The 23095-nt window shown below is 42.0% G+C and overlaps 1 protein-coding gene across 3 annotated transcripts in view; it reads right to left on the bottom strand.

The window, feature by feature from the left end:
• Positions 1-16010, bottom strand: part of MSRA (methionine sulfoxide reductase A) — a 374837-nt gene extending 358827 nt beyond the window's left edge. For all 3 annotated transcript variants that reach the window (XM_068974235.1, XM_068974236.1, XM_068974234.1), the window contains exon 1: positions 15803-16010. In XM_068974235.1, coding sequence (XP_068830336.1) covers positions 15803-15938 — 136 coding nt within the window. In that variant the 5' untranslated portion in view covers positions 15939-16010. The remainder of the gene's footprint in view (positions 1-15802) is intronic.
• Between the last annotated feature and the right edge of the window lie 7085 nt (positions 16011-23095).

Raw genomic sequence — 23095 nt, forward strand, 5'->3', positions numbered from 1 at the left:
ATCGTGTCAGTGATGCCATCCAACCATCTCATCCTCTATCGTCCCCTTCTCCTCCCACCTTCAATCTTTCCCAGCATCAGAGTCTTTTCAAATGAGTCAGTTCTTGTCATCAGGTGGCCAAAGAAAGTACTGGAGCTTTAGCTTCAGCATCAGTCCTTCCAATGAATATTCAGGACTGATTTCCTTTAGGATGCACTGGTTGGATCTCCTTGCAGTCCAAGGGACTCTCAAGAGTCTTCTCCAACACCACAGTTCAAAAGCATCAATTTTTCAGTGCTCAGCTTTCTTTATAGTCCAACTCTCACATCCATACATGACTACTGGAAAAACCATAGCTTTGACTAGAGAGACCTTTGTTGGCAAAGCAATGTCTCTGCTTTTTAATATGCTGTCTAGATTGGTCATCTGGAGAAGGAAATGGCAACCCACTCTGGTGTTCTTGCCTGGAGAATTCCATGGACAGAGGAGCCTGGTGGGCTACAGTCAAAGGGGTCGCAGAGAGTCAGACCCAACTGAGCTACTGAACAACAGCAAGGTTGGTCACAGCTTTTCTTCCAAGGACCAAGTGTCTTTTATTTCATGGCTGCAGTCACCATCTGCAGTGATTTTGGGGCAAAAAAATAAAGTCTCTCACTGTTTTCCATGGTTTCCCCATCTATTTGCCATTAAGTGACGGGATCAAATGCCTTGATCTTAGTTTCCTGAATATTGAGTTTTAAGCCAACTTTTTCACTCTCCTCTTTTCACTTTCATCAAGGGGCGCTTTATTTTGTGGATATGGACAAAAATGATTCTAAATTTCATACAGAGAGGGAAAAGAACCAGAGCTGACAACACGATATGGAAGAAAAACAAAGACAGAGGGCTGATGCCACCCAACTTCAAGACTTAACATAAAATACCATAATCAAGACAGTGTGGTATTGGTGAAAGAATAGACAAATGGCTCAGCAGAATAGAATAAAGAGCCCAGAAATAGACACACACAAATACAGTCAACTGATGTTTGGAAAGGGAAGAAAGCCAATGCAATGGAATGAATATAGTCTTTCAAAATGGTGCTTAACAACTGGACGTTCACAAGAAAAAAAAAAATTTTCATCTAGACCTAGATATTACATCTTTGACAAACATTAACTCAAAATTTAAAAGGCAAGCCTATAAAGCTTCTAGAAAGTACCTGTGACTTTAGATTTGGCAATGATTTTTGAGATACTAAGTATGATCTGTGAAAGAAAAAATTGATAAGTTGGGCTTCATTAAAATTAAAAATGTCTGCTCTGCAAAAGATATTGTCAAGAGTATAAGAAGACAGGCCACAATCCAGGAGAAAATATTTGCAAAATACATATCTGATAAAGAACTGCTATCCAAAGTATAAGAAGAATGCTTAAAAATTCAACATTAAGAAAATCTTGAAATTGAATTAAAAAATGGACAAAGGATACAAACGGGCATTTCATCAAAGAAGATATACAGATGGTAAATAAGCATGTGAAAAGATGTCCATCATATGTCATTTGGTTCAGTTCAGTCACTCAGTCATGTCCGACTCTTTGCGACCCATGAATTGCAGCACACCAGGCCTCCCTGTCCATCACCAACTCCCGGAGTTCACTCAGACACACGTCCATCGAGTCCGTGATGCCATCCAGCCATCTCATCCTCTGTCGCCCCCTTCTCCTCCTGCCCCCAATCCCTCCCAGCATCAGAGTCTTTTCCAATGAGTCAACTCTTCGCATGAGGTGGCCAAATTAGGGAACTACAAATCAAAACAACAATGAAATAATACTTCATACCTTTAGAATGGCTAAAATCTAAAACACTGACTAAACCAAATACTGACAAGGATGTGAATCAACAGGAACCTCATTCACTGCTGATGAGACTGTGAAACGGTACAATCAACTTGGAACACAGCTTGGCAGTTTCTTACAAAACTAAACATGTTCTTACGGTACTAAGATCTGCCCATTGTGCTCCATGGTATTTATCCCAAAGGAGCTGAAAACTTACATTCACACAACAACTTTCATAAGAATGTTTACCGTAATGTATTCATAACTGTCAGAACCTGGAAGCAACCAAGATGCTCTTCAGTGGGTGACTGGATAAACAAACTGTGATAAATCCATACAATGGAATATTATTCAGCACTAAGAAGACATGAGCTATCCAGATACAGAGACAGAGAAGGCAATGGCACCCCACTCCAGTACTCTTGCCTGGAAAATCCCGTGGACGGAAGAGCCTGGTAGGCTGCAGTCCATGGGGTCGCTAAGAGTCGGACACAACTGAGCGACTTCCCTTTCACTTTTCACTTTCATGCATTGGAGGAGTCAATGGCAACCCACTCCAGTGTTCTTGCCTGGAGAATCCCAGGGACGGGGGAGCCTGGTGGGCTGCCATCTATGGGGTCGCACAGAGTCGGACACAACTGAAGTGACTTAGCAGCAGCAGATACAGAGAAACCCTAAATGCTTCTAAGTGAAAGAAGTCAATCTGAAAAGGCTGCATACTGTATGATTCCAACTAAATGATATTTTCAAAAAGGCAAAATTGTGGAGACAGTAAAAAGGTCAGTGGTTGCCAGCAGTGCATCAGGGAGGAACTGAAGAGTAGGTGGAAGACAGATTTTTAGGGCAGTGAAACTATCCTGTATGATACTGCAACGGTAGATACCTGTCGTTTTGTAAAACCCACAGCATGTACAAACACAAAGAATGAACTCTAATATAAAGTATGGACTTCAGATAATAATAATGTATTGCTATGACTTGTCTGTTATAACATGTACTACAGTAAAGCAAAAATAGTAATAAGCGGGGAAATTGGGTGGAGGGACAGGTGTATATGGGAACTCGTGCTTTTCACTCGATTTTTCTATAAACCTAAAACTTCTCCAAAAAATTAAATCTATTAATATTGCTAAAATGAATTACGTTTATACCTGCTGACTTGGAAATGTTTCCATAATGCACTATTAAGTGAGAAAAGTGAGATACAGAGAATGCAAACTGATCCACTTCTATAAAATAGCAACAATAAATGATGTGAGTGTTTAGGTAGGACTTTATAGATATGAAGAAAGGCACTGAAGACTGCCCCCTTGGTTCTGGACAGTGGTTACTTGGAAAGTTGAGAGATGAGGATAAAACTGATTTGCTGCTGCTGTTCCGTCACTCAGTTGAAGAGTCTTCTTCAACACCACCGTTCAAAAGCATCAATTCTTCGGCTCTCAGCCTCCTTTATGGCCCTACTCTCATATCCGTAAATGACGACTAGAAAAATCATAGCTTTGACTAGACATACCTTTGTTGGCAAAGTAATATCTCTGCTTTTTCATATGCTGTCTAAGTTTGTCCTAGCTTTTCTTCCAAGGAGCATGTGCCTGTTTAATTTCATGGCTGCAGTCACCATCTGCAGCGACTTTGGAGCCCAAGAAAATAAAAATGATTAAAAACTTCCAAACTTAGAGCAAAAATATGGATTAAAATTTAAGGTTTAATAAAGGCCCTGAAGCAAAGAGAAGCCATCTCAGCACAGGCTGGGCAGAACAGTGAGAAGGGCCTATGTTCAGACTCCCTGGGAAGAAAACTCAGACTGAGAGCAAAGACACCTTGGTTCCTTTCTAAGAGAGCAAACAATAGAGAATCCTCATTTTAAAAATTATATCAATTTCGTTTGTCAACCACCCTATAAGTTGCAAAGCAAACATATACAGAAAAAGAAGCCTAGGCTTCTGGTCTTTAATCATAGTCTCGTTTTTCTGAGAAAAATAATGGTTAGGTTTCTATTGAACTGAAACAGCTAAAGCTTAAGCTCATGCTCCATCATATTCACAGAAACCCCTTGGTTCATATTTTGCCCCTGGAAATTCCTATGTAAATATATATAGCTTCTTCCTGTGTGTTTACCAACCCCCCAAAATACGGCAGCAAACGGCTATATTATCTCACTCATCCGACCCCTAATTTTCGCCAGAAAATAATTATTCCCTTTTACTCTACTTATCAAAATAAATACACAGAGCTTCTTAGGATGAGCATAATCGTGAAGAACAGAAAAAAAAATTTTTTTTTTAATTTCTGAAAATAAAGTTATCTGCAAAGGGCCTCCTCCAGCCTCTTTTATTTGCAGAGGCAGTTGGGTGCAGTCTCCTCTGGGGGGCGGGGGGGGGGGGGGGGGGGGGCGGTTTCCTGGCAACCTGCCTCCAGTTGTCAGGGAGAGGAGCTGGTGAGCAGGGCTGTTATCTGGCGAGGTGCAGCCTAGGTTGAGGGGGGGCGGATGGAGCGGACAGCTCCATGCAGCTGCTTCATGCCAGTGCACACAGCTTGTTGTGCGAGGAATGCTAAGTGGTGGGCCAGGAACCCCAGGGACCAGCAGGACTTGCTACATTGGGCTTCCTGCTGGATGACGTCGCTCTTCATGAATTGGTTCTTAGGAAGAGATAAGGAAATGGAGATTTGCAGCCATGCAGTGTTTTCTCCGGGGCTCTATTTGCAAGCTGGCTGCTCCATTCGGCCAGCCCTAACGTGGTTTCCTTCTCATCTGCTAACTACGGTACATTCGGGATTTTTTTTTCCTTGAGGTTTCATTTGCTCCAGCTGGAAAGCTCTGAATTCCGTTGCAGTATTTCATTTTCATGGCTCTCGCCTTCTGGGTAAAATCTGTTAAAATATCAAATTTTCTTCAGCTGGCCAAAGAATAATTTTGGGCCTCCTGGGAACAATGCTTTTTAATTTTTCACATTGTGTTTGACCTAAGCAAACTATAAACTGCCTAAGAGTAAACTACAAGTTTAAAAAAAATTAAAGGTAAAATATGAGAAAGTTCCAGAGGAAAATTCAGCACTGATGTTATGACCTTACCATGATAACATTTTCAAAAGAATTCATTTTATATTCACGCTCTGGAAAGACAGTCAGTGTTTCTGAATTTTATTCTTCATTTTTAAAAAACATAATGATAATATATTCATCAAAACATATTGCAATCCTGCATTTCTTCCAGTTTCACTACTACCAGTCTTTGCTGTATTATAATGCAAATTTAACACACTTATTCAGCAAGCTAGTGGGTCAGAAATATACCCTGCTGAGAAACTTTGTAGATATGCTCACGTGAAATGTTACAAAAGTCCTACAGAAATGTAAGGGACCATCTTTTTCTCTGTCAAGGACAATAAATAGCTTTATTCAACCTTTTATAAGAGACCTAGCTTACAGAAGAGGTCCCAGCTGGTTCAAAGGGTATGGCAGTTTCTGGTCAAGGCAAAACCAAGCATTTGGTGGTTTTTAAAAACAAACAAACAAAAAATAAGCCCCAAATAGAGTCACTTATGCTAAGCCTCGTGGCTTCCCAGGTGGCTCAGTGGTAAAGAATCCACCTGCCAATGCAAGAAATGCGGGAGATGTGGATTTGATCCCTGGGTCGGGTATGGCAATTCACTCCAGTCTTTTTGCCTAGGAAATCCCACGGACAGAGGAGCCTGGCAGACTACAGTCCGTGCGGTCCCGAACAGTTGAACACAACTCAGCAACTGAGCACATGCTAAGCCCCATGACATCAAATAAAGATTTACCTTGGCTGTCTCTGGTTTTGGCTCTCCCAAATATGGGAGAGAAATGGTTTAAGAACCAGTCAATCAGGAATCTCCTGATGGGCACCAGCTGGGTCATCTATGTGGTAGATTCTGCCATGCCCGGGAGGAAAGTAACCTTACTATAACCACCCTGCCTAGCACAACTTGTTTCCGCTCCCTCTGGCTCTAAGAATCTTCCACTTTGTACAGCTGCTCAGAGCTCCTTTCTATCAGCGAGATTGGATGCAACCCAATTCGAATGAATTTTTGCTCAAATAAACTCTTAAAAGTGTATAAGTTTTAATATAAGTTTATGCTAACAGCATCATGCTCAAAGTAGTCAAATGTCTTGCCAAATGGGAAGAACATTCCGACAGGACTCCCAGAAAGGAAGTTACCAGAAGACCAAGCGGCCTGGTCCTTGCAATCCCTGAGCTCTGGTCATGTAACCAGGCGAGAAGTTTAGGAAACACAAGGGAGAAAAGTGGCAATCTCTGAGCTCCAAAGACATTGAAGGAACTCAACTCCACCAGCCTTAAGGAGACACACTGGAATAAAAGTGTCAAACGGCCTCAACGCTCTAGCTCCACGTCCAACTCTAAGAGCAATCGATGCTGAAACAGTCTCCCAAAAGCAGCATGGAAGGGGCAGAAATGAGAGTAGCCTTGAAAGGCCCAGGAAGGTTGAAATGCGCTGTGACGAAGAAAGTCAACTTCCCGGGGGAACTTACTAAGAGCAGGAGTCAGGCTCAGGGGCAGAAGCAGAGATGAAGAACACTGAGATTAGCAGAAAGTTAAAGTAGGCTTCTAACCCCAGGATGAACAGTCATTGCCAGATCACACAGAGTTATCTTTGTTTTCTTAGAAGTGACAGAAAGAAATCTGAGGTTTAAACAGATGCCTGATAGTGGTGCTCATGACAGACTGCTGCTGCTAAGTCGCGTCAGTCGTGTCCGACTCTGTGCGACCCCATCGACGGCAGCCCACCAGGCTCCCCCGTCCCTGGGATTCTCCAGGCAAGAACACTGGAGTGGGTTGCCATTTCCTTCTCCAATGCATGAAAGTGAAAAGTGAAAGTGAAGTCACTCAGTCGTGTCCGACTTCGTGACCCCATGGACTGCAGCCCACCAGGCTCCTCCATCCATGGGATTCTCCAGGCAAGAGTACTGGAGTGGGGTGCCGTCGCCTTCTCCGCATGACAGACTGAGAAGACTTAAAGCAGTAACCAAGCATGATGGTTGGTTTCCTCTGCCAAGCTGACTGGGTTAAAGGATGCTCAGGCAGCTGGTTAAACGTAATTTCTATGTACGTTGTGAAGGTACTTCCAGAAGAGATTAACATTTGAATTATACACTGAGTAAAGAAGGTGATCCCACCAACATGGTGCAGGGAGGTGGAGGGGGGCAGGTGTGTGTCTCATCCAGTCCCACCAGACTGAAACACAAAGGTGCAAGATGAGTGAATTCACTCTCCTTGTCTGATCTGGAACATCCATCTCCTTCAGCCCTCAGATGCTCCTGGTTGTCGGGCTTCAGGATTCAGACTGGAACCATTGGCTCCCCTGGTTCAGGGTTGGGCTGAATTACATCACCAGCTTACAGACAGCAGATTTTGAACTCCTCAGCCTCCATTATCATGTGAGCCAATCCCTCCTAATAAATCTCTTTACACATACACATACACACACACCACACACACACACACACACCACACACACACACATATACAATTGATTCTGTTTCTCTGGAAAACCCTGACTAATACAGAAGGCAAGGAACAATCAAGATTTGTTGGAGGAGGGCCAGTTTAAATACAGAGGCAAGGATTGAAGATGCATGTGGCTAAGGTTTGGGGTACTTGAGAGCATAGGAGTAATGTCACCGACAGAAATGGGGAAATTAAAATATGCGTCCAATGTTTTGAAGGGAAAATGGTTTGGTTTTAGAACTGAGTTTGGGGTTGTAGCAGGATATACAATCCTCTAGGCCTTCCCTGGTGGCTCAGCCAGTAAAGAACCCACCTACAATGCGGGAGACCTGGGTTCAGTCCCTGGGTTGGGAAGATTCCCTGGAGGAGGGCATGGCTACCCACTCCAGTGTTCTTGCCTGGAGAATCCCCATGGACAGAGGAGCCTGGCGGGCTACAGTGCACTGGGTCGCAAAGAGTAGGACATGAATGAGTACAAGAATCTGGAAATGGGAGGCAGACGAGTTTATGGGAGAAATTAAATTCAAGCAGGGCAAGTTTTGAAGAACAGGAGAAGGCTATGTGGAAAACACAATATTTCACCCAAGCAAGCATTAGCAAACATTTAACAAAGATGACTGAATGAGAAGGTTAGAGTGTGGACCCCACTTGGACATTTCCAGAGGCAAAACACTGAACCACATGCTAACCAGAAGATGGGGTCCCCCCAACCTTTCTGGCACCAGGGTCCAGTTTCATGGAAGACAATTTTTCCACAGATGGGGGAGGGGGCGGGGGGTGGTTCTGCGGTGAGTCAAGAACATTACATTGACTGTGCACTTAATTTCTATTATTATTACATCAGCTCCACCTCAGATCATCAGACATTAGGTCCAGGAGGTTGGGGACCCCTGTTCTAGAGGGGGCACAGTAGGAAGAAAAGCTGGGGAGGTGAGGGTCAGATTATGGGAGCTCTGTAATCCCCTTATCCCAGGGACTTCAGAGAAGTACTGCAGATTCTGAAACAGAGGGGAAAATAAAGAGCTTTAGACGGGATGCAGAGAGGATAGATAATAGTTCTGGGTCCTACAATTTAGAAATTAATCGCACACTGGGGAAAATTTTTTCTAAAAGGAAAATTGTTTTCTATCATTTTCTTCTAAAAAGTCTATGTACATCACTCAAAATAAAAGAAATACACATAATGCCTTCTACATAATAGTGGAAGAAATCTGTCCCCAAAGATCTTTTCTTTGTATAAATGATGCCACCACAATTGACACTTCAATAAAAATGAATATTTATGAAATGTAAAATGACTTGGATTAACTTATTCCAATTTCACCCTCTAAATTTAGATTTTTAAATCACGCCAAAATGTGGATTTTGATTACAAAAGCAAGTTGGGGCAGAAAAAAAGAACTTGACATGAAAAAGAGAGCAAAATTTAAAAAGAAGGGAAAAAAACAGAACTTGAAATAGGGATGACAAAAGATGATAAAAAGGTGGTCAATTAGACTAAAAATATCAGAAGGAGATCAACTGCAAAGTGGAGTTGTTTAATTCAGCAATGCAGTCAGATTTACAAGAATCAAAAGTTTTTTTAAAAGCAGGGAGTCAGGTCTCCTGGCTGTGTCCCCCTCCACCACCAGCTCACGGCATAGGCCTTTCCGTGGCCATTACTTTCTGAGCTATCCTTCCAAAGCTTCAAAGTTTCTATCATTATTTTCCTCCCTGTTCACACAAAAGTTAATATATAACACTGTTCTGACCTTGCACTTTTCACCTAACACTGTACCTTGGCAATCTCTCTATATCTAGTCACATAGATATTCCATGTTCTTTTTTACAGCTGCATTTTCCATTGTGAGAAGGAACCATAATTTATTTAACTAGCCCCTATTGATGGGCGTTTGGGTTGTTTCCAATCGTCGATGACTGCAAACAAAGCTGCAGTGAATAACCTGGTACAGTCATCATTTGGCACGAATGCGAGTATATCTGTAGGATAAATTCCCAGAAATTACATTCCTGGGTCAAAAGGCATATGCATTTAAATTTTAGGTAGATGTTGCCAAATTGCCTTCCATAAGAGTTGGACCAATTTACATTCTTGCCGGCAAAGGAGGAGGGTGTCTTTTTCCTTAAGGATTACCAACAAACTGTATCATCAGAGTTCTGGGTTTTTGCCAATCTGAAAAATGAAAAATGGTACTTACACTCTCCTCATTATGAAAGAAGTTGAACATCTTTTTATCTGTTTAAGAGCAAATTATACTTCCTTTTCTGTGAACTGCTCATAACCTCTATTTTTTCTAGTGGATGTTGTTTTCTTATTATCTTCTAGAAGTTTCCTATATTAGGGAGATTAGCCCTTCACCTATGATATGAATTGCAAGTATTTACCCCAGTTTGTCTTTTGAATTTGCTTACAGTAATTTTTGCCTGCAGAAGATTTTTATTCTGTAGTGATCTAATTTATCCATCTTTTTTGTCTTCTGATTTTCAAGCTGTGGTTAGAAAGGCTTTGCTTTCTAAAAGAATTCTCCCTTGCTCATTCTTAAATAATTTCATTCTTTACATTTAGCTAAATGAAAAAAAACAGTACCTATAGTACTGTTAAGATCACAAACTCTAGAGGCAAACTGTCTACATTCATATCCCAGATCCACCACTTATTAGCCATGTGACCTTGCATAAGTCACTTAAAACTCTGTAGGCTTCAGTTTCCACTCCAACAAGTGAGGGTAAAACAGTTAACACCTCCTCGGGTCATGGTGAAGATTAACTGCATTAGTCAGACATGACTTAGCAACTAAACAAATGTAAATCAATCACTACAGTGTCTGGCATATAGTTAAGCACTCAATATGCATGAGCTATTATCAACATATATCTTTTGGAACTTATCCTGGTTTAAGAATGTGCAGTATAGATCCAACTTTGGAGGGTTTTCTGGTTTTGTTTTTTCCATATGGCTACACAGTTGTACCATACCATTTATTGAATATTCCATCTTTTCCTCACTGATTTAAGATGTCACCTGTATCACATACTATATTCTCACACATATTTAAGAATTTCTGATCTTTCTATTCTGTATATTGACTTATCTGTTCATGGACAGTCCCAGGTTTTTTAAATTATTAAGCTTTGCTCTTACTATCTGTAAGAGCCAACTGTTCCTCTTTGTTCTTATTTTACAGTTACCGTAACTATTCCTGTTTATTTTTCCAAATGAATTTTTTAAATGAATGCATCCATTTCTAGAACAAAATAAAAATATCATTTGTATTTTTCTTCAAATCATGTTACCTTTATAAATTGACTTTAGGGACAACTGATACACGTTTCCTGCTTAGTCTTCGAATTCAATAACCTGGTATGTTCTTTCATTTGTTCAAGTTTTCTTTTTGTGCTCCTCTGAGTGTTTTCTTCACAAAGACTGGACATATTTCTTGCCAAGTTTGTTCTTAAATTTTAATTTTTTTGGTTGCTATTACCAAGGGGGTGTTTTTTTCCATTATATTTTCCAACAGGTTGTTTAGAGTAAAGCTATTGGTTTCCGTCTAATAAGTATATAAATTGATACCTTATTAAACTCTCTTGGATTTTCCGGTTATATAATCTTATCATCTGCAAGTGGCATTAGTTTCACCTCTTTTTTCCAATCTGTACATCTCTAATTGCCTTATCCGACTGCACTGACTAACACCTACAACACAATGTGAATAATAAACAATCATCCAAAGCAGGCCAAGTCATAACTCGATACAACATAGGCAGCCCTGGAAAAATTAAGCAGTAAAGAAACTTGAAGGGTTGACTCTTACCTTGTTGCAGAGTAGTAATCTACCAGGCCACAGTTCATAAAAGGATGGAGATTTTTTAAGAACACAAAAAAGGTAAGATTAAAGCCAAGATGATGACCCTTAAGAACAAAAGAATTTAGTAACAGTGTACACCTGCCACTAGGCAAAGCAAGCATTAACCACCTCCACATTCTTCCTTGACTGGGACTTAAATGGAAATCTCCAATATCTCCTCATTAAGCATGATGTTGGCAGATATGTTTTATCACATTAAGAAGTAGCCATCTCTGAATGATACCAAGAATGGTTGTTAAATGTGGCCAAATAACTTCACAGCATCTAGGGAAATAGTTACATCATTTTTCTCCCTAGACCAACTAAATGATGAATCATGTTAATAAGGGCTTCCCAGGCGGCATGGTGGTAAAGAACCCACCTGCCAACGAAGGACAGGCAAGAAATATGGGTTCAATCCCTGGGTGGGGAATATCCCTTGGAGTAGGAAATGGCAAGCCACTCCAGGATTCTTGCCTGGAAAATTCCATGGACAGAGGAGCCTTGCAGGCTATAGTCCATGGGGTCACAGAGAGTCCAATATGACTGAGCCACGCACAACGAACTATATTAATAAATTTCCTAATATTGACAAATTCTTGCATTCTAAAACTAAATCCCATTGCTAGATTCTGCTTCCTAATATTTATTTAGCAGTTTTGTATCTATATTCATATGCGAGAGTGGTTTGTTTTCTTTTTAGTGCAGTATTTATCAGGTCTGGTTTCAATATTATACTTGTTTCATAAAAAGAATTTGACAATCCTTTCAGTTTAAATATACTATTGGAATTATACCTGAACTATGTAGACATCACCTGTAAAACTGCCTGGACAGAATGCTTTGAGAGGAGGCGATCTCTGACAACTTTATTTCTTCTAGAAAAATCAATCTGTTAAGATCGTCTCTTTCTGGGGTCAGTTTAGGTCAGTTATATTTTCCTAAAAGTTATCTATTTCATCCAGGTTTTCAAATTTATTTTCAAAGAATTGAGTAAATAGTCTCTTATGATTCTTCAACTTTCCTATTTCTATTATTCCCTCTTTCAGTTCTTATTTCATGTATTTGTACTTTATTCCTTCTCTCCTTTATTAGATAGCTAACAGTCACAGTACAATTGTTTTTGCAAAGAGCCACCTTTGAACAATTACTCACATGGTTCTGTTTTTCTGCTTATATTTATAGTTCTTAGAAGAGCAAACCTTTAGCCGGTGTTCTACACCTCTTCCTCTCCCCAAAGAGACATCCCAGTAATAAATACATCAAACACCACCTACGGACATACAGGCAAGAAAGCAAAGATTAAACAGAAGCTGCCAACATGCTCTTGGATGATATACCCAAATCCCAAACACCTGATCAAAAAATAGATTAGCTATATTTCCAATACGGCTGGAGAAAAATGAGCCATATAAATAAAAAGCTGGGCTTTCACAATAATTAATTCACTAAAAATATTATCAGTTCCTCTTTTTCTGTCGATTGCTTTTCTATATTTAAATTTTTTATTGAAATATAGTTGAATTACAAAGTTGTATAAGTTTCAGATGTATAGCAAAGTGATTCAGATATATATATTCAAATATAGATACAGTCTTTCTCCGATTCTTTTCCATTATAGGCAGCTATTATAAGCTATTCAGAATAGTTTCCTGTGCTATACCTTAGATACTTGTTGGTTACCTATCTTACTTACAGTAGTGTGTATATTTTAATCCTAAACTCCTAACTTATCCCTCCCCTGAGGATCAGTTCTAACTATAATAAACTTAGATTTTAATAACACAGGAGGCACTCTGAGGTTTTAATTATAAGCTTTCTGCCTCCTGCCTATCTCTAGCAATTGACTGAACACCAATTCAGTCCAGCAAGCATGAATTCCCCTTTTCCCCCAGTCCCAAAGTTCTCTGAATATTGCTCTGTAGCCAGGTACTGAAACAAAGAGATCACCACTACATAAAAAGACCAGCAAGTTCCTGTGCGCCCTGCCAGTCAGTGGTGTCCAGAGCCTACCACCGATCTAAACAGAGTGTGCTTCAAATGAGGCAGTCTAGACCAGATTTAGTTCTAACCAGCCACCCAAAGTAGGCCTATTCATGTTTTGATCCACTTTAGGTAGCCTGGGAGAAATTAAAGAAGTCTGAAGGATTGAATCTCACCTTCTTGCAAAGTAGAAATCTATTACTAGGCTGTAGTTTACGAAAGGGTGAACATTTCTGGAAGAATACCCAAAAAAGGTAGGGTTAAAGCTAAGATGATAACCCTTCACCCCAAACGTATTTGGTAATAGTGCACACCTGATACTAGGCTGAGCCAAATCACTGAGCCAAAGACACTAAACAGATAGGTTTTGTCTTCTAAAATCAAAAGCTGATGCTTTTGCCACAGAATTTTTCAGAGAGTAGGGGCGCGAACAACAACAGATATAGACAGAGGTAATATAGAGAGGTGAAGAGCTGTTAAACAGATTGGAGGTTAGAGCAGAGATGAATTTAACTTCCAAAGCAATAATCCTAAGTCTGTAAGCTTCAATCTTAAGCCACTGAAAACACACCTGAGAAGTAACACTACCCATTTCTGAGCCCAATCAGAACCTTTGACAACCTGTCAAGGCAGCAGTCCCAGGGTAGAGACAGGAAAGCCACTAAAATTTAAGTATGGGGCGGGGGATAGTTACAATAGCTGAACACAAAGGACATGCATTATAGGTTTAGCCCTACACCAAAAAAAAAAAAAAAAAAAATTGGTTTATTGGTCCAGCAATAGCAATGTATGCATGGCTATATAAAAAGGAAGAAGAGTCAGGCCTTGAGGTTTTGCAGTCATTAGTAGATGGATAGAGAAATGTCACGCTAGTTATCTTTTACCAAAAGTGTCATCTATATACTAAACAACTGATTGGGAAGACTTTGGTTAAGATAAAGGAGAACTAAATTCAGGACAATTTTAATCTTCAACCAGTTTGGGGATCTGATCCGGCTTGTTTTTTGACGCCTGGGAGGACATATCAAAGACACTAGTGTATAAAAATGAAGCTTCATACAAGTTGGGGAAGTTCAGCATTGAGAAGCATTGCCTTTAAATATCCATTTATGAATCCTAGTTTGTTAAAGGAGAATTCACGTTCAAGATAAATAAAGTTTAGATAATAGGGTTACACAGTTTAGAAATAATCTGGAATAATCTGGATATTTTTTTTTTTGAAACTCATTCTCTGAATTTTAGTCTAAAATAAGCTTTTTAAGGCCCTTGATGAGTTGGGAATGAAGTGATGGGGGACATAGGATATAAAGCTGCTTATGTAGGTGGATGAGAAACAGGTCACACAGCGTCAGTTCCCAAACTACCTCAAACGCAAAGACCTCTACCTTGTCCATTCTCATAATGAGTAGGGTGTATGATACACAGAACGATCTTCTCCTATGTATACTCAACAAATCTTTAAGGAAAAGAAAAATGGAAGAATCCCTAAGAAATTGTAAAAGTATAATTTATCTTGGCATCGAACCATATGGGAAAGATTTATCACCACTTAACCCTCCAACAGCTCTAAGGCAGCAGTTTTCAAATACTGAGTGTATTAGTATCACTGGAAGGGCTTGTTTAAAAGATAAAACTTTGAGAAGCAATGCACCAAGGTAATCCTTCCCAAAGCATGATCCTCACGTTGGTGGCAGGAGGAAAAGGGGACAACAGAGGACGAGATGCCTGTATGGCATCACTGATTCAAGGAACTAGGAGTCTGAGCAAGCTCCGGGATATGGCGAAGGACAAGGAAGCCTGGCGTACTGCAGTTCATGCGGTCGCAAACAGTCAGATACGACTGAGTGACTCAACAACCAGTTGGTGGACTTGCGCTGTCTGCGGCCTTCTACAGTGCTGAGAAATGTATAGAGTGAAGCTTTCAAAACTTTTAGAGCAGTTTCCAGAACTTCATATTTCTTCCTTCATTTTATTCACTTTATTTCGTTTTCCTAGCATCTCACTGTTATTACATTTTATGTATTCTATTAGAGTCGCGCCAAAAGTATTGGTATGCGATTGGGAAATTATTTTTAAGTTTGGCAAGTACAGCTCTTCTGCATGACTGATACACAAGTGCAGAATCGGGAGCACGGGGCCAGGGTAAGCTCCTGCCAAGTCAGGGAAATCGGGCAGTTCTGGAGCGTAAGGGCAGCGTGAGGCTAACTCCTGCAACCAGAACATTGGCGTGAGAAACAATTTCGAAACCTCAGCATATACAGCGTTCTATATCATTCCATGGCTCCCGTGACAACACAAACCCGCACCACCTCTGCAAGTGGCCCGAATCCCAGCCGCCGAAGCAGAAAAGAAAGAGTGGATGCACACCCGTGAGAAAGGGCGGAAATCAGGTCAGCGATTTCCCCGCCCGAAGTCTGAAGCCGCCGAGGGGTATTTACAGTCTAGGTGGGCCGTATCAACGTACTAGATCCCTTCGGTGTGTTTTCCGTTGTTCTAGTGGATGAAAACCTAAACAAAGAAAGAGGATCGATGCCTCGTCCCCTCCACTGCCAGCGCCCTCCGCGCCTGCGCAGACCCCCAGCTGCCGACCTGCCGAGGCCGGCCCCCGGCTCCCTTCCGGCGGCCGGAGGATGCGCGTGCGCAGAGGCGAGGACCGCGCCCGCGGTGCGTGGTCGCGTCCTTACCCGCTACGACGATGGGCTCCTTCCGGCCCGGCAAGGCCTCCTGGGGGCTGACGATCTTGGAGGCGGAGTCACCCATTCTCGGGATGGGGAAGAGGCTGTGAAAGAGCTGGCGGGCCGTCCTGGTGGCCGAGAGCATGGACGGGCCTCTGGCCAAGGGGCCGCCGGGCGGTCGGGAGCGGAGGCGCCGCTGCGGAGTGTGCGGCTGGCGCGGCGCGGCGGGAGCTCCGTGCACTGGACGCGGGGCCGGCGGGCGGGTCAGCGACGACACGTGCGCCGCGGGATGTGCTGCTGCCGCCGCCCCGGAACCGAGGCTATTACTTCAGCCTCGGGCCGGGATGGCCAAGACAGAGGGCGTGTTCTCGGCCTGAGCAGGGCCTGTGCAGGGAGGCACCCGCGAGTTCTTGCTCCCCTTCTGTGTAAAGTTCCCGGGCGGAGAACGAGTGGCCTAATGGCAGTGCAGTACGAAGTACGTGAAGTGGAAGAGGCCAAAATAATAATAAATTAATCCGCTGCTTTGACTTTAAAGTCACTACGGTTTTCACAGCCTCCTTACCAATTGCTGGGTATGCCCAAAAAGCTGTACGACGACCTGACTTTCAAACTAGCATCTATGTCTGTTTCCCCTGGAGCCAATATGATGGTAAATAATCCAAGAGATGGATTATTTATCGAAAGTGAAAACTAACCACAATTTTAAAAAGAATAGGGAAGATAATGTTATATATATATATACATATATCCACACACATATAAATAATATAATAATGTATTTCCCCGATTTTACAAGGGAGAAGAAAAGAGTGAGATACTAATACTTCGTTAACGCAGTTCAGGTGAATTTAAGGGTGCTATTGGATCATTCTTGCCTTTCAAATCATGGGGCATAACATTTGTTCTGTGACAAATTTTCGAACCAAAAAATAAGGTGGGTGGAGGCAGATGGGTGACTTGGGAGTTCCATATGTGAAATTTTGGTTTTCCGCAAATGTTATGCCAAAATGGGCAGATAGGCTCATGAAGAAAGGAACTTCAGATTAGCACCCACAGAAATGAGAAGGCTTTGACCCAACCTTCCACATAGGTTCAATTTCCTTGTTTTCTTCATGTGGTCTGTAACATGAGGATAGGAGGATTAGCGCTCCTGTGTTGTATGTAGGATATGGCCTGACAGGAAATATTAAAATTTAAAGTCTTTATTTTATAATACGGATTCTGTCTGAGCAATGTGCCCCGGTTTTTACTTCTTATTTATTTGGTTTTGCTATGAGATTACAGGAAGTAGTTTCTGTAGGCCTTTCCTGAAAACTCCCCAAGGTGTCCATTCTAGGTGGTAAGATCGTTCTTCTGTCAAAGGAAATAGTCTGTTTTCTTTTTCATTTCTGCATTTTGATACATCCTGATTTGCTTTTTCTGTTTTTTGTAGTTGATTGTATAAAATTAAGAAATGAATTTTTCATGTCAAGGAGAAGTACTTAACATTGTGTTAAGCAAGAAAGCACAACAAAGCTACAGTGTGTCTATGTGTAGTATGTAGTATCAGTTCAGTTCAGTCACTCAGTCATGTCGGACTCTTTGCCACCCCGTGAATCGCAGCACGCCAGGTCTCCCTGTCCCATCACCAACTCCCGGAGTTCACTCAGACTTATGTCCATCGAGTTGGTGATGCCATCCAGCCATCTCATCCTCTGTCGCCCCCGTCTCCTCCTGCCTCCAATCCCTCCCACCATCAGAGTCTTTTCCAATGAGTCAACTCTTCGCATGAGGTGGCCAAAGTATTGGAGTTTCAGCTTTAGCATCAGTCCTTCCAATAAATACCCAGGACTGATCTCCTTCAGAATGGACTGGTTGGATCTCCTTGCAGTCCAAGGGACTCTCAAGAGTCTTCTCCAACACCACAGTTCAAACGCATCAATTCTTCAACATTCTAATAAATGCATACACCTCTCCTTAGGCACCCACTGAAGAAAGGCTAGAAAAAATTAAAACGATGTTTGTGGCTGTGTTGTTGATCATGGTAATGGCTGACTAGTTTTCTCTCTTGCTTTAAACTTCTGGTTTGAAATAGTTACATTTTTATAGTGTTCTCAGATGTTCCAATAGCTGTGTTACTTTTATTATTATTTTAAAAAATAAACCTTTTAAAAGAGAAAAATACCTTATTTCATAAAACAAGAGTTTCTTTCCTCATTTACCAGAATAGATGAGAGAAAAGTTGAATTGAGATTGGTTTGTTGAATGACTGTTGTTGCCGTCAATGATGCCATTTTCATCATTAGAGTTTCCTTTTCTTCAAACTGCTCCTAATCCCTCCTGAGCTTCTCCACACCGAGAGTCTCTTTTTGTCCATATTCCCCATTGGGCACACACTGCTTTGATGTGTTATTTTTGTGATTATGCTCTGCTTTTCCAACGAATTCTAACAATGTACGTTCTTTAGGATTCAGTCTAACCATCTTCTTTGGTACAATAAAGAGCCAAAATACAGCAGTGTAGATAAAATAAGAAGTTTATTTCTTCTATTATGTAACGATCCAGAAATAGGTAGCTCAGCACTGAGCCCAACCATGTCTGTTCTTTAAAAAGTTTGAAAGCCATGTTATAAAAAGACTATAAATTCTCTGAAGGCCCTTACTTTCAGCAGGTCACGCACTCTAGGGCATGTGCACAGGGGGAGCCGTGACTAAGGGCAGGGCCAAAGCTGTGGACCAGAGGACAGCCTCACAGGTTCTTGCACCATCAGGTTGAGTGTGCAGAAAGCAGAAGAGCGTGGCCAGATCTCCCAAGGTGCATGGGGATGTGGAAGGACTGAGAGAACCCATGACCCAGACAAAGGCTGGAGTTAGAATAAGGAGCCCCCAGTGCTGAGACCATGTGACCAGATGGAACTGCAAAGCCCTCACTCATCTGGAGCAGGAGCCTGCCTGATGCCCAAAGGACATCCAGGAACAACTGTGTCTCAGCCTGGCAGGAGCCAGGGAAGATCCCTTGGAGTTCATCTTCCACACCTGTGACAGCTCTAAGCATGTGCGTTGATGTGGCATGGACTCCTGGTCACATGGACTCCATGCCCCAGGGCTGAAAAAAAAGCTGTCACAGGTGTGGAAGATGAACTCAAGGACAAATGGTGCAAAGTGAAAGAAAGTGAAAGTCACTCAGTCGTGTCTGACTCTTTGGGATCCCATGAACTATACAATCCATGGAATTCTCCAGGCCAGAATACTAGCCTTTCCTTCTCCAAGGGATCTTCCAAACCCAGGTCTCCTCCATCACGGGGGCTTCTTTACCAGCTGAGTCACAAGGAAAGCCCAAGATTACTGGAGTGGGTAGCCTATCCCTTCTCCAGTGGATCTTCCCGATCCAGGAATCAAAACCGGGGTCTCCTGCAGTGCAGGCAGATTCTTTACCAACTGAGCTAAATGGTGCAAAGGGTGAGCTTTGTCCCCTCCAAGAGGCATTTCAACTGTGCCCCTGTTCTTTATTAAACCATGAATAACTGCAGGGGGCACCCTGGTGGACTCAAACTGATATAAGGCTTTTTTTGGTCTTTTTAGAGAAATCCACTTCAGCAGGCAAGAGACACCCTTATAAGTGAATAAACAGAAAGCTTACTATACTTGATGTTTGCATACTTAAAACCCCGTGTCTTATTTATGGTCTGTCTGTAGAAGATTCAGAGCTATCTTAAGCATGTTAATTCATTGCTTAGATTATTTTACTGTGTTTTAAGAGGAGAAAATCACAATAATAATACAGTTATTTGAAGTTTCTCTTGCCTGGGTTTCAGTTTCCTGAAGTCAATCTCAGTCTGAAAATATTTAATGGAAAATTCCAGAAACAAATAATGTATAAGTTTTCATTTTCGTGCCATGCTGAGCAGCGGGATGAACTCTTGCTGTCCCTCTCCATCTCCCCTGCACCAGAGCGCCCCACATGAATCATCATTTTGTTCCGCATATCCCGTCCGTTAGTAGCTTACTCCACTATCAGATCAACTTTCAGCTGTCTCAGTGCTTGAGTTCAAGTAAACCTTATTTTACTTAATAATGGCCCCAAAGGGCAAGCTTGGTGAAACTGGCAATTGGGATGTGCCACAGAGCAGCCATAGAGCACTTCCTTTAATCGAGACTTCCGGTCCAGCGGTTGAGACCTCGCCTTCCGGTGCAGGGTGTGCGGATTCGGTCCCTGGTCAGGGAGCTGAGATCCACCTGCCTCGGGACCAAAAAGCCAAAACATAAAACAGAAACAGTATTGTAATAAATTCGATAATGACTTTAAAAAATGGTCCACAAAAAAAAAAAAAATCTTTGAAAGATAAGAGAGAGAAAAAAAATCATAGGCTGAGGTTGTGAAGATCTTCGGTAAGAACAAATCTATCTGTGAAACTGTGAAGAAGAAAAGAGAAATTCGTGCTAGTTTTGCTGTCACACCTCAGGCCAAAAAAGTTAACAGCCACAGTGAGTGATAAGTGGGTAGTTAAGATGGAAAAGACATTAAATCTGTATAATATTTTGAGAACAAAAGCTCTACCATATTCACATAAATTGTATTACGGTGCATTGTTTTAATCGTTCTATTTTATCATCAGTTATTGTTGTTCATCTCTTTCTATGCCTAATCTATAACTTAAGCTTGATCATAGAATGTATGTACAGAAAAAAGCACAGCATAGATAGGGGTCCATGCTTGCCGTGTTTCAGGCATCTACTGGGTAGCTTGGGCAATATCCTCAAAGATATAGAGAAATGACTGTAGTTACTGGTTGTTAAGCACCTATTAGCAATGGCACCCCACTCCAGTACCCTTGCCTGGAGAATCCTATGGACAGAGGAGCCTTGTAGGCTGCAGTTCCTGGGGTCGCTATGAGTCGGACAGGACTGAGCAACTTCACTTTCACTTTTCACTTTCCTGCATTGGAGAAGGAAATGGCAACCCACTCCAGCGTTCTTGCCTGGAGAATCCCAGGGATGGGGGAGCCTAGTGGGCTGCCGTCTAAGGGGTTGCACAAAGTGGTACATGACTGAAGCAACGCAGCAGCAGCAGCCACCCTGTCGTGGGCTTCCCAGGCCGCACTAGTGATAAAGAACCCTCCCGCCAACGTGGGAGACATAAGAGACATAGGTTTTATACCTGGGTTGGGAAAATCTCCTGGAGGAGGGCACGGCGACCCACTCCAGTATTCTTGCCTGGAGAATTCCATTAACAGAGAAGCCTGGCGGGCTACGGCTCATAGGATCGCAAAGAATCGGACGCAATTGAAGTGACTGAGCGCGCGCGCACGCACACACACACACACACACACACTCGCGCGCGCACACACACACACACACACGGGAAAATCTTAAACTTTTGGGAGGGGGGCAGGGCTCCGCAGACAGCACAGGAACAAGCTGACTGCTTGCAAACCAGGAAACATCAAAGATGCTCTCAGAGAATAAGCCGGGAGACCTTCAGGTGTCTAACTCACACTTCCCCAACCCATGGTGGCCTTTGGAAGGGACCAATAAGAGATGACCTTGAGCTCTTTCCCTGGCAAAGTCCCAGGTGATTTGTGTGCTCACCTCCACTGTCACCAGAGTCCCCCCCCCAGCCACAACAGATGCCACTCTCATGCTGCCGCCATCAGAGCACCTGACACTGCCAACCCTATGTGGCTGCCACTCCCTAGGGTTCAGGGGCCACCTTGTTTTAATTAGAGAATTCCTTGGGATTGCAAAGAGTCGGAGACAACTGCGCGACTTCCATTTCCACTTTCACTTCACTGCCACCTTGGAAGGCAGGACAGCCTGTGACAATCCTTTCTCAGTCTCCTTGGGGTACACCCCCAAGCCAGGTTAGTTTCCCTAAGGAATGATCTCATATCATATGAACCATTGCTTCGTAGCTCCGATCAGAAAAATAACTGGGGATAATAAGAGTAGCACCTAACTCAGATTTTTTTATTTCGGTTTTGTTTTTTTCCTTGGTGATGGTTACGTAAGTCAATACAAGAAAAGTGCCTGAAAGCATGTCTGACACATAGGAAGCCCTCAGTAAATATTAGCTATAGTTATTTTCAACATTTATTTGTGTGATTGGTGGAAATCTATCTCATCCACTAGACCATGAACTCTAGGAACAGATGTTATGTTATGTCCATTTTTTTTTTTCCATTTTATCCCAACTGCCTACTCAGTGTCAAGATCACAGTATGAATTCAGCCAATATTGGTCAAATGAATGCATGAATCAATCACAGCGTCTCTGGAACCAACTGGACAAATTGTTCCCAAAGTTCCTTCTCTCCACTTCTCCTCAGTGTCTGATGGGTCCTGATGCAAGTAGGACTGACTTATCTCTTACTTTACATCTGAGTGCTCTCTAGTCAGAATATAAGTTAAGCTCCATACACACACAGACAGATGCACATCAGAGTCCCCCAAAGGACGCAAGTAAGAGTTTCCTTTGTTTTAACAGCTTTATCAAGATGAGTAATTGATATCCAAAAGCTGCATGTGTTTAACAGATAAATTTGGTTGGTTTGGACACAGGCAAACACCTCTGAAACCAGCACCACAATCATGGTGACAGATATTTCCAGCATCTCCAAAATTCTCTGGTCCCCCTTTGTTTTGTTTTGATTTGGTTTCATGTGGTAAGATCACTTGACAGGAGATCTACCCTCTTAATAAATCTTTAAATGCACAATACAGTATTGTTCACTACAGGCATTATGTTGTACAGCAGACTTCTAGAACTAATTGCTATTTTGTAACTGAAAGTTTACACCTATTGCACAACATCTCACTTCCCCCACCTCTCAACCCCTGGAACCACCATTCTGTTCTTTGTTTCTATGAGTTTGACTATTTTAGGTACCTCTTATAAGTGGAATCAGGCAGTATTTGTCCTGCTATGACTGACTTACTTAACTTAGCATAATGACCTCCAGGCTCATCCATGTTATAGCAAATGAAAGGATTTCTCTTTTCAAAGGCTGGATAATATTTCATTGTGTGTATATGCCCTATTTCCACCCATTGATGGACTCTTTGGTTGTTTCCATATTCTCGCTGTTATAAATAGCCAGAAGATCTCTTTAGGATGTTTTATAAGACAATTTTTAAAGAGCATATTTAGGTTTACAGCAAAATTAAGAGAGAGGTACAGAGATTTCCCACTAACCCTCTGTTTCCTCACAAGCACAGACTACTGCTGCAATGATCAACCTCACTCTCTACAATGGTATATTTCTTTACCAGAGATTTTTACATCAGCGCATCATAATCGCACAAACTCCACAGTTTACCTTAGGGTT

This window comes from Capricornis sumatraensis, chromosome 6 (assembly GCF_032405125.1).
Source record: "Capricornis sumatraensis isolate serow.1 chromosome 6, serow.2, whole genome shotgun sequence".
Classification (NCBI taxonomy): domain Eukaryota; kingdom Metazoa; phylum Chordata; class Mammalia; order Artiodactyla; family Bovidae; genus Capricornis; species Capricornis sumatraensis.